Below are 18,868 nucleotides of genomic sequence, written 5' to 3' on the forward strand. Positions count from 1 at the left end.
GTGTGTGCGTTTGCATGCATACACGCCTTCAAAGAGAGGAGTCTGTACCATGTCTGTACCATGACGCACTTTTTCCATTGGGATGGTATTTATATAACTCATCAAACACAAGTCTAGGAGAGACAGAGCAAAGTTGAAAAGGGAGGGGAGAGGAGATAGGGGATTTTAGAGAGGGGAAGAAGACAGAAAGAGATTTGTGAGTTTAATTATGCTTGTATAGTTTTTACAGTGCAGCGCTTCTTTGGCAACATTTGGGGGCCTTATGTTGAGCCAGCAGCTTCTTAGGCATTTAAACTTAAGACACACACACACACACACACACACACACACACGCACACACACACACGCACACACACTTTAAATACTCTCAAACAGACAAACAAATGTGCTTCTCATCCTTAAACAAAACAGCATTTAATTGGGCCTTTTTGCATCCACAACAACATACATACCCCAAAAATCCCTCTGTTTAAAAGGCTGTTTAATTACGCTTTCCTTTCTTAGAAACTTTTGTAGCACTAAGTCCAATTTACACTTGTGAAATCATAATTATGCGCACTTTTTATGGCACTATTTCTTCTTTATGTCTTCCCCTCCACCAATAGAACACACAGTGCTCTGTGTTATTAGTGGTTTAACAGACTGTCGGCTGCTCGGCGGCGGTAGGTGCCGTGGTAAACGACTGGTGGTTTTCGTTTAAGCAGACTTGTAAACACCAGCAGTAGTAAACATTAGGTGCACCACAAAGTGCTCCAGCGGACATCACGCTGAGTGCAAGAGCGCTGGATATTGGCAGTGAGAGCCAAAATGAAATGAAGGATAATGGGTTTAATCTGGAGTTATGTGTGTGTGGAGGCAGGTGTGTCTGTGTGTGTGTGTGTGTGTGTGTGTGTGTGTGTGTGTGTGTGTGTGTGCCTCGCTGGTACAGGAGGATAATTTAAGGGTCTGTTCGAACCTGTTGTTTACCTCTTTCACTCTGTCATGGGAAAATCAAACAAGGTTTATTCCAAATTATGCTCAACTTACCTGTGTTTGTGTTTTAAGCACGGTTTACCCCCCAACTGACCTTAAATAACAGAATTCTCACAATTCAATTAGCAAACTAGACTAAACTGGCAAACACCAAATTTCACCTAAGCGTGTGAACATGGCTGAAGTTTCTTGATGAGGAGACTACTTAAACTTTTTGTTGAGCACTCCAGGAATCTGCTGGTAGATACCAGCTGTGAAGGAGGCTGTCAAGATGAAGGAGGCATTTGGGTCTGGCTGGCCCAGACGTCACCTGAAGCAGCAGATGGGTACTGCAGGGTCAAAAGGGTGCAAGCTCAGGTGGTTGCTGAAGCAAAAATCCGGATGTGGGAGAAGTTCAGGGAGGTGATGGAGAAGGATTTTCAGTTGGCCTCAAAGACGCTCTGGCAAATCATCAGATAATTCAGGAAGGAAAGAGCTGAGTGTGGATGAGATTCGAGTCCTGAGTTCCTGCAGGTTATTGACATTGTTTGACAGTCATGGGTTGCATGCCTGCTCACTGTTGCATGTAGATCAGGGACTGTGCCTCTGGACTGGCAGACTAGAGCGCTGGTGTCCATTTTCAAAAAAGGGGACTGGAGAGTGCTCCAACATTGGGGGATCACACTAGTCAGCCTCCTTGGGAAAGCTTATGCCAGGGTGCAGGAAGCTTCGGCCAATTGTCAAACCTTGGATTAATGGGGAACAATACAGATCCTATCTTGGCTGTGGAACAGTCCACCAGCTCTTAAACCTTGCAGAGATACTTGAAGGGTCATGGGAGTTTGAACACCCATCTACATGTGAACTTAGAGACGGTTTACAACTGTGTCCCTTGGGGCACTTTTAGGGCAGTGCTGTAGGAGTTGCCGTTACAAGGGCTGATGCTGCGAACCATTCAGTCCTTATGTAACCACAATGACAGCTGCTTTGCTAGGGTTGTCCCTTGTCACCAATTGTTTTTGAATATCAAGGCCCAGCTAGGGGGGAGGAGATGTGGTTCTGTTTGCTTCAACATACCGTGACCTCCAGCAGGAACTGGGAAGGTTTGCAGGTGAATGTGAAGTGGTCAGGGTGAGAGACAACACCTCCATATCTGAGGCCATGGTTCTCTGTTAGGTTAATTGCTCTCTTTGGGTTGGAGTGAGTTGCTGCCAGATCCTCCGTGAGTGAAGGATGTCTAGGTTTCTGATGCCACCATGACCCGGTCCCAGAAAGCAGCAAGCTGAATAATGCTTTTGTTTGATGACTTGATTTGTGTCATGAAGTCACATTATCACATACTGTATACTTGTCATCCTAAAATCAGAGAAAACTGAGTTCAGGTGGGTTTACCCTCCACAAAATCCCTGTTCATCCATCCCCATCCTTCTCTGAAATATGTCTCCATCCTGTCCTCTATGTATTTACTGTGCATCAATATTGACAGCAGAGAGTTTTTTTCTTCTCTCTGCTGAACTCCTCTTTTAATATCCTTCCTCGTTTATCTCCTCCTCTTCATTCTCTCCTTCATTCATACCTCTCTCCTTCGCTCTAGTAAGGGTCTAAGTAATGGGAGGCTCTTCCGAAGGTATACTCGGAAATATAGGAGGTACCTACAGTACTAACCATCATCTTCTCTGTCCTGAGCCCAATATCCTGTGGGAATGAATGACTAATAGCATGGAGTAGAACAAAGAAAATGAATTTAACCTCCTTATTACCTCCTTCCTCAATCCCTTTTTTCCCATCAAGGTTTAAGTCTGCAACAAGTGCTGCCTGCTGCCTGTCGAATGCGAGCAAGAATTTGTTACGGTGTTGAAAATTAAAGGGGAATTCCACCAAAACTGACCATTACACTGTTGACAAAAATGCACTTTTTTGGGATTAAAGGAAATGCTATCAGATTTTACTTCCCATAGTAGTTCAAAATTTGCAGCAATCAGAAAATTGCATGTTAAGACTCTCGTCAATTGCCTTAGAAAAACAGCTCAACAAGATGAAAGTTAAAGTTAAAAACATTTATAAGCTTTAAATTCCCCTTTATTTATGTATTTATTTATTTACTTTTAATCCATATGTCTCTCTTAGTCCACCTAAAATTGTCCTGGAAACTGCTCTGAGTCCAGCCACATGAATGTCTTTTGTTTCATTCATATTCACTATGACCAACCACAGTTTGATTTCGAGATTTTGTCAGGTTCTTCTGAGGGAATTACTTAAAAGTCATAATGGTGAGAACACTTGATGAATCACTGGTCCAGGTAATGCAGATTTCTACAGAAACTTGTCCCAGCTGTTAAAAAAACATGACAATTTAGTGAAAAATAATGGAAAGGACATGAGCAATTCATGGGGCTGGACTCATTTATCTGGAATGACTCTTCAACAACATATGCCATCAACATTTCTGTATACAGATGTTGGTATTGTAGCTTTTCCTCATTTTACTGCATGCTCCCTACATCACTGCTGCACTTCTCTTTTCAGAGGCACAACAACTGGTTGTACATAAAAGTATTATAAAAACAACTCTATCTACAGTATTTTAGACAAAAAAATAATATGTCGTTGTTTCAGTATTAGTGGAATACAGCAGATGCAGAACAGATAATGGTTTATTTATTATACCTGAAGCATATAGGAGTTCTACATAATTCTTGCAAGTATGGAAAAATGTGGAAAATAAAGTTCAACGGCAGAGGAAAGTTTGGGAAATAATGACAAATCACTTGGCTAATGTAGTAGTCATTGGAAATTTGGGAAATAACCTCTCAAAGTCTTAAACCATTTTGGAATACATAAGAAAAAATACCAACCTCTGTGAAAGTGATTAAACCTGATTAAAAGACTGAAATTCAGGTGAGACATTGAGGTCTGGAAAAAGTGTTAAAATGTGGCATGAAAAATGTGTTGGAACCCTGCATTTCTCTTTCACTGGTCGGCTGCATTGCATGCTGGTCTGACTGCCTTAGCAACATAGTAGTACTGCAGTGAGTTCCATTGATTTAAGTTTTTTTTTTTTTTTTTTTGTATTGCCATCAATCCCTTGAAGGCTGCCAAAGATATAAACATCATGTGGATAAATCCATTTTTTCAAATCCTTTTCTTTCATTTTAACTACTAGAACATTTAAATAAAGTTATATAGTAAGACTGAAAGCTATTAAGACTGATGGATAAGGACTTTTTAACCAATGAATATGGTATAGTGAACAACTGAGACCAAAATTGTTACAGTATTCTCAAATTAGTGATTTACAAAATTACAATTACAACTGTTTGAGATCCTGTTGCTTCCCGCTAGATTTTCGGTTCTTTTGATTTACCAGCAAATGCTCATTTCTTCTTTCGTTGTGTATAAGAAAATAAAAAAATTGGACAATTTCAAACACTGTAGAGCCTGTTGGAGGGTTTCTTTCAACAATGGTCTCATTTGTTTAAGGTAGTTTTTAAAATGAATGAGCTGATGATAAATTAATATTACCATGCGTCACATTTCACCTTTTAAAAATCTCATTAAGTCTGTTTTGAAAAGTCAATACAAGAGTAGATTATCAGCCGATCGGCGAGGACTGCAGCACGTCAAGATTCAACTATGAGAGTTTGTTTTGGTGCCTTGGTGGGCAGTCTGGCTTTGTTCTGGTGTTTTGGGCATGTCAATTGGATGGATGATGTTTGGGCTGAAGGAATAGACAGAACGCTGCCCTGTGTCTGCGCTCTGAACTCTTCTCACACTCAGAGGGGAAATAGGTGTTGACAGTATCCCTTCTTTTTTCTCCCTCTCTCTTTGTCTGTGTGTGTTTCTCTATCAACCCTCAACCTCTGCCATTCAAACTCTGTCAACTCTGTCCTAAACTCACTATCCCTAATTTCCCTTGCTGCTTCCCTCTCTTTTTCTCCCCTATCCATTACTGGACCATCACTTTTACTCCTTTCTTTGAATCATTTTCTCTCTTACCTTCTCCTTTCCACATCCTTCTACCCCCTCCCTCCCTCTCTCTCTCTCTCTCTTTTCTTTCAACCCTCCCTGCAGTCAGAAGTTGAGTTTTAAGGAGCGAGTCCGGATGGCGAGTCCTCGTGGTCAGAGCATGAAGAGCCGGCAGACATCCATCAATGACCGCCAACGCTGTTCCCCTGGCAACGAGGTGGTGGGCGGGTCCGAACTGATGAGTGGGAGCCCTGCCAAGGTGCAGAAGAGCTGGAGCTTCAACGACCGGACCAGGTTTAGGCCGTCGCTGAGGCTGAAGAGTCAGACACGCACTGCTGTCCCTGATGGTAAGCTGTACTTACTGTGTAGAAACAGCCAAGTGCTGCACACATTAATGGTGAATAAACCGTAGTCAGTCCAATTACCACTGTTTGTATGAGCTCATCCGATATGGCAACCAATCAACACCACATCAGGGCAACTGCCAGTGGAAACTAGCCTTTTAATATAAGTGTTCATTAATGTACACTGTCGCTCTTGAACAAATAAAGATAAACTGAACTAATCTGACAATTCAATCTCTTTATCATTTTACCATATGCAACTTAATTTAATGAGGTAGTCTCATTAAGGATTGAGATTTATTTTTCTGGAGACACTTGACAGCAAATCATTTATATTCAGACCTTTCACACAGCCACACAATCAGTGTACAAAGAAGCAACACAGGTGACAATTATTAAGTCAAATAACCAAAATGTTACTAGAACTGTACAAAAACTGTGTCACCTTTTAGGACTTGCACCCAGCCACTGATTTAAATTTAGGTCAAATTATAAAAAAATCAACATATAATCAAATGCATACAATATAGCATTATACTGTATATAGTAAGAGCAGGGACTGTTTTGAAAGCCCTTTACTTGCTGATGCATTCAAGTGTTGGTGTTATACTTATCTGAGAATCAAGAGTTCTTTGCCAAGAATTTAGTCCATGCAAGAAATAAAACTCACATTGTCCCTTTCATGGCGGCCTTATTGGATTATTGAGTCTCTTGATATTAATATTGTACATGCTTGAACTGGAGTCTGCTGCTGCCTGGACAGTAAGAAGGCATGTCCACTTTAAACTAAACACATGCTTAGGGAATTAATCAGCAGTAATCTAAAGTGTGTGCACAGTATTCTTTATTTATGGGATAAAATACATACCAGCATGGTTCTCTGAAAACTAAATTCTCTGTACTCTGTCTATATTAGATAAGATGAATGCCATACCTCTTTTAATCCAGGTGGATACATTGTGTTTTGGGAAAAGTGTTAAACAGACTTGAATTATACACTTTCAGAGCAAGGGAGAATGATCTACAATATGATAAAGCCCTTGTGTATTTTAAATCTCATTTCCATCACACTTATGACTTATGGATGTTTTTGTCCTTTTGTGCTTTCTAGGGAGCATGAATTTATCGTCATGTCCTAAAATGGTGTACGTGCAGCATACAGTATCTTGTACATCCATGTTTTTCCTCTCATTTCCCAGAAACTCCTGACCTATAGTAATAGATGGAATTGCTGACTGTTTTAATCACACTTCTGTTTCTCTTCTTATTCCCCTGTATCATTTATTTAAACTGATGTATTATATTGTAACCACGTATATGGACTATGTCATCATTCACTCTCTTTCCCATCTTTTCCCTACGCTTTTCTCCTGCTCTTTCTCTTTTTTTTCTGTGTCTGTCTCACTGTCCGTGTCTCCCACTCTCGTAATTATTGGCAGTATTGACGATATATATACCCTCTTCTCTCACCTTACATAGCTGAGCTGGCAAAATGCTGCCCATTCCTAAAGATCCCATCCAAGCTGGGCATAAATCTTCCCCTCCTATAAGCCAAAATAGTATCAGTTTGAAACAGTCCTGGAGATTCCTATCAGGACCTGCTATGCAGAAAGTGTTTTATGAGTTTTAAGACTGGAAGCGGTTTTGCACGGGGGTACATTTATTGATGAAACGGCCGTCTGTCTCTCTCAGTAGACTCAGGCATGACCACGGAGGATTCCTTTGATGAGAGAGGCTGCCATTGTGATGTTACAGTGGAGGATCTATCAGCTCCCCTCAAGGCTGTCATCAGAGCTGTCAGGTGAGCTCCTGCTGCAGTTACTCTTTATATTTCAAGCCTTTTAGCTAATGTTCTTATACAAATAATCTTTAAATCACCAAAATCCTTCCACCAGAATCCACTTTACCTGTCTGTAAAAAATATGAACCACTGGAAAAAAAGATAATATCAAGTGAGAAGTTTTACTCTTTGTTTATTATTAATGGACAAATCTGGATGTGTTATAAATGCAACTACACAGAAGTGGAAGTCACATCTGCACTTGAATCATCTTCTGCAGTAATAGTGCCCATCTTCTATCAATTACAGACCAGTCATGTCTACTGCTTTCATTTGCTACCACCTTCTTAAATTTTGGGAAATTATTAGCTACCTTGCTGAGAGTTAGATGAGAAGTTAGATGAAAAGATCAATATCACTCTCATTGGTATCGATCTTCTCGTCTAACTCTTGGCAAGAGGCTGATAACCATAGTTTCCAAAATGTTGAAATGTTTCTTTAATTGAGATTACTTCACATTATTTAAATTTCATTTCATTTCTACATATTTTCAGCCATCATCAGTGATTAGAAGTTTGAAACAAACACATTTTTTTCTTGATATTAAGTCCCTCCTACCATTTCCTGAGTGGCTGTTTTTGATCATCTATAGATCTCTGTTTATGATTAGTTGATTCTGAAACCATGATAAAATGTGTGATGGTTTATTGGAATCAAGAAAAGTTTTCCTGTTGGTGGCTAATGCTCTTTTCTGATCTATTGGCTTCATGGTTGGAACTGATAAAGGGCATACTGTTGATTGGTGGTCTCACTGAACTGCATCGTCAGTTTATGATTGACTAGTTTTTGATTCAATCTATTCTGAACTTAAGCTCTTTTTTTATGGTTGTTATTGATTTATCACCCCTTCATCTCTATATACCAGCTGTTTATGATGTCTATTGACTGAAAAGTTCATGAATGGCTAATGACTCGAAATACAAAGTATGAAAGTACCACCAACTAAAAGATTGATGTGTTGTTATAAGGAGCCAATAAGACTCACCCTTTCGTCCACATTCACTCACACAGCCTCTTGAGAGTTCATTTAATCCATGATATAACTAACTACAACACAGGCCCCTGACTTTCTCTCTTGCAGTGTGATCTATATGTATGTCTAGATGGGGAAAAACATACATTCACACGAGTGCTTGGGCTCACATGATGTTTCGTTCCCTGAGGCAATACTTTTTCAAATGTATTTTTTTTTCTCTCTTCGCCCCATCTTTCCCTCTTTATCTATATGATCTACTGCTGGGTCTAAAGGTTTGCCTGGGGGGGATCAAGCAGCACAGATTTTTTGTTTGTTATGTGTGTGTGTGTGTGTCTATCTCTGTGTGAATGAATGTGTGCATGTATTTTAGCAGACCCTACTCTCTTACACTGGCACCGGCACCCTGTGAGCAACTGTTTATCCAGCCGGCGCCGACTGACTTTCTAACTCCACTGCTTCTCTTCACCCTTTTTAATATTTTTTTTATTGTAAATATGTCAATTTTCACTATCTCATAGAGCAAAATTTAAGAAAATACAGGTTGGTGAAAAAATCCTCCTTTTCCACTCGTTTCAAAATTGGATAAGTTGCTATATTGTTCTGCCTGTTAATAGGAGTTGTTATAATCCTGATTATATACATTCTTAATTTGACTATTCTGATTATCAGATGCAATTTCAGGGTGAAAAAGCAACACATTTTATAAGCAACTCTATAATAAAACAAACTGATGAAGCTTACAGTTATTGGTGACCTATAGTAGGAAAATGGAAATCTGATGCCACATGGCTTGTCTTCCTCACAAATTAAAGGTCTGACGTTGTAATGCATGATTAAATTCGAACCTGAGATTTTCATGATTTACAGTGTTTTTCCTACTCATCATCCTCCATTAATTTCATTGGCCTCAAATGCCTCTCTGTAGAGAGAGACATTTACCATTTTTCATCTTGCCAATTATCTAAATTGATTCCTCCTACTCACTCTGATCACACTTTTTTGGTTACACTCTGTATTTTTTCTTCCTTTTCCTATATTGTCTGTCTTGTACAGAATTCATCCAATCTTGAATTTGATAGGCTGTTAAATAGATAAATATATGAAATGGAATATGAATTTCTCAACACACATACATATGCTGCCCATATGGACTACAGAATCTCTGCTATAAATAAATACTGCCATCTGCACACTTGCAGTGAATAGCTATAGCAATATACAGTACATTTTCACATCTGTTACTAAGCTATAAATTTGTACACACACGCACAGACACACTAGGTCTTCATGTATTTAGATTTCCATTTACCTCTAGTGATGTCAGTCACTGTAATCACCCCTAGTAATGACGTCAATATTCTCTGTTTAGTTGTATTTATATATCGATCCTGTATTTTCGCCATCATTCCAATTTTCTTACATTTCCTACAATCTACAATAACTTCACCAGCTACACTTGACCACTGCCTTAAAGTGCATCTCAGGTGTGTCCACATCCAACTTTGTCCAAGCTGTATTTTTATTATTGTAATAGGGAGTCCAAGTTATATAAAACTTTCCCGTGGAATCTTTTTGGAATCCATATTTAACACAAATCAAATCAGAGGAGCATTCTTTGCAATGTTCCCTCTAAAATTATAGTTTGGTGATCTTATTTGGTAATCTTATTCAGTCAGTCATTGCCTCACTTGTTCTGGAGTTTTGTCATATTTGCAAGTTTAGAAAGATATGACATTAAAAGACTTTATCCTACTTTTGTTTTTCAGCAAACTGAAGTCTATCAAGTCCAGTCCATCACCCAAAACACACACACACACACACACACACACATCACACAGGTTTATTTTAATCACTTTAAGGTATTGACATAGACTAACATTCATCTACTGAAGACTTACTATGACCATAACTATAATGACTACCTGCCAAAACCGATCCTCTTACTTTTACCTTAATCACTGACCCGAAAATCAGCATTTTGCCAATTGGGGACACTGTTTCTGTCCCCAATGTCCTGTCTTGTTTGTGTCCCTGAAAGTGACTTAAGTCATACCACACGTACACGTACACTCACACAAACACATATACACTCACACAAACACATATACACACACACACACACACACACACACACACACACACACACACACACACACACACACACACACACACACACACACACACACACACACACACACACACACACCTTACCACAACCACCAGTACCACCCAACACCGGCCAGCCTGCCCACCCAGCCGGCCTCCTCCATGGGCAGCCAGAGCGCAGGGCTTTCCCAGGGTGTCGGGTTGAGGGTTAGACACCCCTTCCCCTGTTAAGACTGTTATTACAGAGGGTCATCTGTCACTATTGTTTCCATTCAGACAGTGAGAAAAACAGGCAACTGAAGAAAAGCACAAACCACCGGGGAATCTTACTGAACCAATTCCATAGATTCCCTTACCTGTATCAATATTATTCACACAGCAGTGGCTCTGCTCGCCAAATAGATGAAGATAGAGGATCACACTCAAGTTTCAAAGTCATTCATTTAGGTTGTTATGGATTTGACAAGAATACCAGGGAGCTTTGGTTTCCTCTTAGATACTCCTGAAGGTATCTGAGATTTTAATAATGTTTTCTTTATTACGCTCAAAAAAAAAAAAATCAAGTGAAATGTATCAAGGATCCTGCTGTGGATTTCCAAAACTTACTGCTACCATCTTGTGGCTGGTTATAGTAATTACATCCTTAATCTCTTATCTTTTTATTTCTGATGGGTGACTGAATGCACAAATGTGTATGTGTGTGTGTGTGTGTGTAGGATCATGAAGTTCCACGTGGCAAAGAAGAAGTTCAAGGAGACGTTGCGTCCCTACGATGTAAAGGATGTCATAGAGCAGTACTCTGCAGGACACCTGGACATGCTCTGTCGTATTAAGAGCCTTCAGACCAGGTTAGGACACACTAGACACACACACATGCACATTAAAATGACAAAATCTCATTGAACTTATCTGTCAAAAAGTACTTTCAGTTGGACTTTTTAAAAAAAACTGATTTGATTTTATCTTCATGCTGCCATTTTTATTGATTTCTGCTAACTGCTCTTTATTAAAGTTTTTATTCTTTACCAAGGACTTGCACAGCTGGATGTTGCTGCCATTGTTGCTGTAGTTCCTTCTAGACCCAAAGCAGTTGTAGATCACTTCATAGATGATCCTTTTAAATTAAATTAACCCTCTTTTACTTTTTGTGCACTGTGTAGCTCTGTCTTTTTCACCAAGTATATCTGTGTGTATGTACTGTATGTGTACATGTATATGCTCTCTCTCCCAGACTAGATACTGTAGTGGGTCCGCCTCCGAGGCCCTTCAGCAGCCGTGTCAAGACCTTTTCCTCTCCCTCCTCCCTGCATTTATATTACAGCCAGGCCCGGAGGAAACACTCTGCACCGGGGTTAGACCTGCCCCGTCCTGCTCTGCTTGCCGACTGTTCCCCTTGCTAACCTAATTTAACCTTAATGATGTCACTGTACCTGGGTCATACAGCATGCATGTACATGCTTTTTCATGGTTACACAGTTTAGTTTCCTTTTAGATGCAGTGTTAACTTTTGACTCAACATGGTGCAAAGAAATGTAGCTCTGCGTCCACTTTTTCACACACCTTCTTTGCACTGTGAAGCTATTTCTAGTGCAAAAATGTATAATATAATCTATTTTAGAGCATTTGGCTTCCATCTTTTGACAAAATTTCAAGGGAACACTCAACTTGGGAATGCCTGCAATTAATATTCCCTGTTTAGTCTACTTGTAGTTGCAGTTTAGTGAATTTGGTAAACTGTCACAAAAAATGCACCAAACTGGCTGTTTGACCCAGGTCTGGCTGTTGAGGTCATTAAGGAGCTCAAGCAATGGATTATGGACAACATTTCAGAAGACAAAGGGAATCTCAAGTGATAAAACATTTATGATTCGGATCTAACATTACTGGTAGAAAATAACTCTTATAACTCTAATAACTCTTGAGCCTTAACGATATGCATTAAGAAACAAGCATTGGCCAATGATTACTCACTTTTCATTATCATGTTTTTAAACAAAGTAAGTGGTCATTCATACCACCATTTTTATTTGATTAGTTTTAATTAATATACTACTTTTACATAATTACATTTTACTTTGTATGTCACGCTGGAAACTATGTTATAATCCTGATTTGGGCACCTTAAAGACCTCATGTTGTTGGAATATTTTGTCAGCTAACATAAATAGACTTAACATGAGCTACTCAGTGCTATCTTTAGAGGCATTACAGCTGCATTTGTCATTTTGAAAAGGCCCAATCCAAAATGTATTTAAACTCATAAAACTTAATTTGCCAGATGCTTGAAGTAGACTTGTTCATTAAAAGTACTCATAAAATTATCACATCATACTCATTAATTAATTCAAAATACAGTTGTTTTACTGGGGATCTCATGCAGAGGTTGTACATTATGAAAAACTCTAAGTTTAGTTCCAGTAGGGGGCACTGTAATGCAGTTATGAACTGGGGCAGTCACATTTTCAACATGTTTTGTTTTTTATATAAGGAAGTGTGTGGGTTTCTTGGGGGTGGGGGGTTTGGCTCTTGGCATTTCCTGTAATGGTATTTTGTAATTCTGAATGAATGGTTATGCTGTAGATGATAACATAGTGTTTGTTTTCTGTATCCGAGTATGTGTATGAATTGTGTTGATAAGCAACTGCTGTAGATGCACACGGACTACATACATACAGTCATCATGTGTGTCGTCACTTTGAATATTTATTTTGACTGTTTTACTCTTTGCTGATGATAGAGACAGCAGAATATGAACTTTAAAATAACCTACCTCATGGCAGACAAACAACACCAACATCTCTCTCACCATGCCAGTCTTTGTGTATCTACATAACAGTCTTACCTGTTGTTAATGAGAACACTTATCTTTGTACACATGTGCTTCAAAACTTTATTGTGTGCGCGTGCGTGCCTGCGATGTATCTGACCCAGTCTTTCTCCTGTCTCCAGAGCGGCCAGTGCAGCAGGCACTGGTCCCAGCCTGAGTGGTCGACCCAGGAACATGTCCACTCCTGCCCTGCACTATTATTACAGCAACAACAACAAGAAGAAGCTCTCTGGCTCAGGGTTATTTATATTTCTCGATTTTACCTAGAACCCCATTAGCTGCCCTTTTCTTCACTGTTAGTTCAACTGCATTCGCCAAAAGTGTCCGACTGAGTTTGAAATGTCATGCAACATGAAAATAATCTGCATTTGTATTAACTGTCTTACAGTACCAGATGGTTGGAGTATGCATTAGAACATGCAGTAAAGACAAAACATTTTTGACAGTAATGCAAAAGGCTTTTAAATATTAAACAAAATTGTCATTTTACCTTATTTATTTAAATGTAATACTGATGTGTTAAACTCCACCCACTTGGTAAGGTAAATATTAACCAGGTCTGAAACACAAACTGTATACTAACATAGACACTACATGAGATCCCATCCATACCCGCTCACCTTTCAAAGGAAAGGAGAAATATTGTGTGTGAATGTAACTTGTATGTGCAGTTTTGGGTGTTTTGGAAGTGCTTTCCAATTAATTCATATATTGTTGGTAAATTAAATGAAATCCTGTGTGTGGTATCCCCTGGCTGCTGACCTTTCCTAGTCTTTTTGCATGTTAGAGATATACAAGCATTATCAACTTCACTGATTAAGCATTATTAGTGTCATAGAACTTGTGTGATTTGATCAGTATTTACACATACAGAAGTGTGGCTGTAGATTCACTGGCAATTTGAATGCAATTACATTTTGCCATCCATTGATATTTTTCTGCATCTTTTACATCATGGATCATGTGTAAAATGAGGCTATTAATGATGTATGATTCATGTATTGGGTTATGATCACTAATTCAATTTAACAATGATATCAACATGCATGCTATTTTTGCCATCACAATATTATAAACTTAACTCGCTTTAACCCAAAAATCAGAACCACCCTCCACAATAGAAACAAATTTGCCTCCCTGACAACCAAGGCATTGTTTGCACCCTGCCTTTATAGGCTTTATAGGCTAAACATTTCCTGAACATTATTTAAACTGGACAGAAAGGTATTGTCAAGCTGGAGATATCAATTTCCCACTGAATATGATCTTTGCATGGAATGTACAGTGTTTGTAAGCCTAATTGATTTTTAATTTTGAGATGAATTTTGAGATTTTGAGATGTTAATGCTTTTATAAAGTTGGTAGGGCTGATGAAAATTTTAATGTGTCTATTTTTTCCCATTTAATTTTCTTTGCTACTACAATTAAATCAATTTAAACTACAGGCTGCATGAAATATAATCTGAAAATGCTGTTTGTCTTTATTCCTGAAAACCATGTGTTTTGTGTTTTACTAAGCCTGATCTTAACATCCTACTGTTGCTTTAGGTTTGTTGCCTGACTCATGTATCCTGAAATGAAGCTTGGGTGCCTACTTATACCATAACATAATTATTTTCAAATATATTAACACCAGTGTCTGTGTATGTGTGTGCCAGGGTGGATCAGATACTTGGAAAAGGCCAGATTCCAGTGGATAAGAAGGTGAGGGACAAACTACACCCAGATGGAGAGTCTCACGAGGGCATGAGTATGCTGGGACGTGTGTGTAAGGTGGAGAGACAGGTGAGTTTAGAAAAAATGTAAGAACGAGATCATACTTCAACTACATCTCATGTAGTCTTTCATAGACTACATCTGCTATGTTGTTAATGATACAATATATCTTGAGCTTTTGATTGATACCAGTGACTGAGGAATAACTTTACCAGGTATTGACATTTCTGGCTTTCAAAACTCACTCTCTGTTCTGGCATTTATGAGCGTTACTGGAAAATGTCTTGGTTGCAGGTCAATAAAAGTCAGATTGTTAAACAGCCCTTTGAGCTTCAGTCTTTTGCTTATTATCTCTCTCCATCTGCCTCCCTCCCTGTTCTCAATCTCTTTTTTTCCTCCTGCAAGGTTACTTCCATCGAGTCAAAGTTGGATTCTTTGCTGGATGTTTACCGTCAAGTCCTACAGAAAGGCCCCTCTGCGCTCACCCTCTCCTCCCTGCCCCTATTTGAGCTGGACAACCACCAGCACCACAACTCGGACTACCAGACCTCCATCATTGGCAGGGATCTCCCCTCCCCTCAGGGAGGTGATCCGGTTGGTGGTGGAGACAACAATGGCATACGCCATTCCCTTAATACCAACCCCAGAGGCCTGCGGTTAATCCTGGCACCCGCCGATGATGACGGCCCCCCAGACTCAGCACCTCCATCCTACCCCCCGTCCACAGCTTCACTCTCCCCATCACCCCTGCTGCCTCCAGACAGTCCCTACCCAACCCTGGTCACCCCTAATGGCACCTCTAAAAGAGCACACTTCCCTGACCTGCCACCCCCACCTCCTTCAACAGGAGGTTTTACCCTCCAGTTGCCCCCCATGGTGCACCCCTCTCACCTCCGTTGCCCCGCCGACCCTGCCCCCGATGATATATCAGATGAAGTGGTGGCGCATGAGGGGAGCCTATGCCCTGCTGTTGTTGTGGGACCCAGTGTGGATGGTGACCAGGAAGGGGACAAAGAGTCAGGCCCTGCCAAGGGAAAGGTGCAGCTAAGGCAAAGGCCTGACTTGAAATCTGAAGGGGTCTGGAGGAGGCACATGAGCCTGGAGGTTAACCCCTTGCTGCTGCTCTCATCTAGCCCAGACAGGAGGCCTTCAGACTGGGGAGGCAGTCTGGGGAAGTCTCTTTCCATGCACAATCTCAGCCAGCCTTTGACCAACCGTGCCCCTGGTCTCTCCTCCGCACTCAACAACAGCAGCAGCAGCAACAGTAGCGAACATGGCAACACCCACGGTGACCTTAGCAACTGGGATGGAAGAGAACTATTCATTAGTGAGTGCAAGCTAGAGCCAGCGGAAGATCATTTCAACTTCCTGTCCCAGGGACCTGATAGCAGCTCCTCATACCTTTTGCAGACTGTGGAGGAGGCAGCACCTCACTCCAAGGAAAACTCAGAATTTCTCAGTCAGCCCCCACACATACAGATGGCATAACAACACACACACACACACACACACAAGCACACACACACACACACACACACACACACACGCACACACACACACACACACACACACACACACACATATATACTGTATGATGGCACCATTCTTGGGGAAACCACTTTTAAAGTGTTTTTACAGAATACTATACCATTTTTTGTTGTGCTGTACAATTCAATGCTTTGTATAATGGACAGCATTCATATTTTGTCTAATATTATTGTGTCCACTTACATACTGATTTTATTGTGCTCTGTACTTTTCATGGAGTGCTAAAATTATTACATAAAGTATAATGATGTATAAAGTATGTATGAAAGTGGCCATTTTCATGTAAGACAAAATACACAAAAAAACAACCTTTCTTTAAGATAAATTGCATCCGTCTTTATCTATTTCTATTCAGAAATAGTTATTTTATCAACTTTATAAAAAATCAAAAAAGTTTTTCATATTTGATCACATATTACAGAAATGATAAAAATAGGGGTTTCATTTGAAATTAAGAACAAAGAAGGAATAGTAACTTTGATTTCTGGGCTTGAACTCTGACACCTCCCTAGTAGACTAGAGTGTAGTTGCTTTCAAAGTAATTTCCAGCAGTCTTACATCTCCATTGGGCCTGGACCTAAGCCCAAACCAAAGACCCTAGTTTGGGCTCTGAAGAAGCAGAACATTTTTACTCAATAATGAGTATTTCATCTGACTTGTGCCAAATTTGACAGAGAAGACAAATGAAAATAAACAGATTCTCTTATATCCAAAATGAGTTGCAAGACTGAAGGCTCAAACAATCTGCTGCAAACTAAAGGTGAACCACATCCTTTTTAATGTGTGGTGGAACCAGTACACACAGTTACGAGCAAACACGCACATGCACACAACACACAAACACAAACAAAACACACAGATGCATGCACCAACTTAACAAAGAGCTGAGATAGAGAGTATTGTTTCCTTCAGTTTCTTGTATTCAGAGACTATTTGGAAGTGGAGAGTCACTCCTCACCCAGTGTCTGTCTTTGGCAATGTAAATGTGTTTAATTATGCTTTCATACATATCACTGCATGGACTGTTTCCAAAAACAAATGATTGAAGGAGGAATAATGGTTGAGGCCTGATCTGATGGGAAAAGATCATTTTTAAAAACAGTTAAAGATCAAACCTTGTACTGTATATTCAGACCACACACATCTTATTCTATTAATTTTCTACAACCACAGAGATGACATGGTTGCTTAGTTTCAGATGTCAGCAGGTTGTCAGTAGACTTGGATGCAGCAAACCTGTGGAGTAAAATTGTCCATCAGCAATCGCTCAAGAGACGTGTTGGACCATGTCCTACTCACTTTGGACAGTAGCCAGGTTGGTTGGTCGCTAATAGTCTGAATGCTGAATTGCAGTCTGCGGAACAAGAATCACGTGAGCTTTCTCAGCTAAGCATTGGATGCTGCATGTCTAAGCAGTTGCAATACTTTAAGTCAAGTCATACACCCACTGGAGGCTTGTATGTCCTTCTGCATGTTAAAGTAATGTTTCTGCCAAATATTTAACAAAAAGGTACAAACAAAGTCTGACTATATAAACATTATTATATTCTAATTTGAACTAATTTGAGAGTAGCTGAAACTTGTACTGCCACTTTATATGGATAACCAACTTACTATAAAATTTTATGACAAACAGGCCACTTTATTAAGGTCATTTAATGTATTTGACAAACCCTACAGTTTTACCGGGTGCTGGTTGCACACTGTGCAAACATTATGATTAAAAGCTTGTGGACTGATCTTATTCTCTGCCCCGAGTCCAGAGCACCCACATAAACAGGAAGAAGGGGTAAAGAGATGAGACAGATGTTCCAGATGGCAAATTTTGGAAGCTGTGTTGTAATCTCAATACAAAATCCTCACTGTTCATTTTCTGTGCTGCCCCCCAAATATAATTATGTATAATTTATCAGGATTTTGAATGTGCGCACATTTAATTCTTATAGCATCAATCATATTTAAACTTGCACGTTTATTAGAAATGCTGTGTTGCAAGTGACTTAAATGAAATTGTCCTCACACAACACTTGATAAGAGCTTTGTTTTCATCGCCATCCTGCTTGTAGATGTGTTGACCGCTCTTGAATGAACATAATGCACAAAAGTTTGTCAGCCATCTTAATTTTTACTCTTTTGATGGCTTTGCAGGTTTACATCTTAAAGGGGGTATGCAATCACAGCAGTCTTAAATGTATTTTAATGCGTTGATGACTACCTTTATTCCTCATTATTTTTCTGTTATATTCCCTTTGTTTTGAATGGTAAGAGCCTTGCTTAGCAAATTAACATGCTGTAGTAGAATATTACAAGTATTATCTTCTAACAAATGATATATCATCAACATGAAAGCACAGTTTTTGTTGTTTTTTTGGTGAGTCTGAGAAGCCTGAAAATGTGACATGTTAGTTTGATGCTTAATGTCAGAATAGATTTATTGTAGTTATTGATTGAGTGTTGCTATGAAAAGAGGCCAAACAAAACTGTCAGTTACTTTGGAGTAAGATATTGAACAAATACTTAATAACGAACAAAGAAAGCTTGTGGATTCAGCCAGTTGGGAAATTGGATGAATTATTTTCCTCATAAAACATGCT

At 39.5% G+C, this 18,868-nt stretch overlaps 1 protein-coding gene across 1 annotated transcript in view; it reads left to right on the top strand.

Moving 5' to 3' along the window:
* kcnq5a (potassium voltage-gated channel, KQT-like subfamily, member 5a) overlaps positions 1-16,214 on the top strand; it is a 102,534-nt gene extending 86,320 nt beyond the window's left edge. The window contains exons 9-15 of the mRNA XM_053332754.1: positions 5,023-5,264; positions 6,954-7,062; positions 10,900-11,031; positions 11,415-11,534; positions 13,133-13,249; positions 14,669-14,795; positions 15,132-16,214. Coding sequence (XP_053188729.1) covers positions 5,023-5,264; positions 6,954-7,062; positions 10,900-11,031; positions 11,415-11,534; positions 13,133-13,249; positions 14,669-14,795; positions 15,132-16,214 — 1,930 coding nt within the window. The remainder of the gene's footprint in view (positions 1-5,022; positions 5,265-6,953; positions 7,063-10,899; positions 11,032-11,414; positions 11,535-13,132; positions 13,250-14,668; positions 14,796-15,131) is intronic.
* Positions 16,215-18,868: the final 2,654 nt, after the last annotated feature.

The sequence above is a fragment of the Scomber japonicus genome, chromosome 14 (assembly GCF_027409825.1).
Source record: "Scomber japonicus isolate fScoJap1 chromosome 14, fScoJap1.pri, whole genome shotgun sequence".
Taxonomy (NCBI): domain Eukaryota; kingdom Metazoa; phylum Chordata; class Actinopteri; order Scombriformes; family Scombridae; genus Scomber; species Scomber japonicus.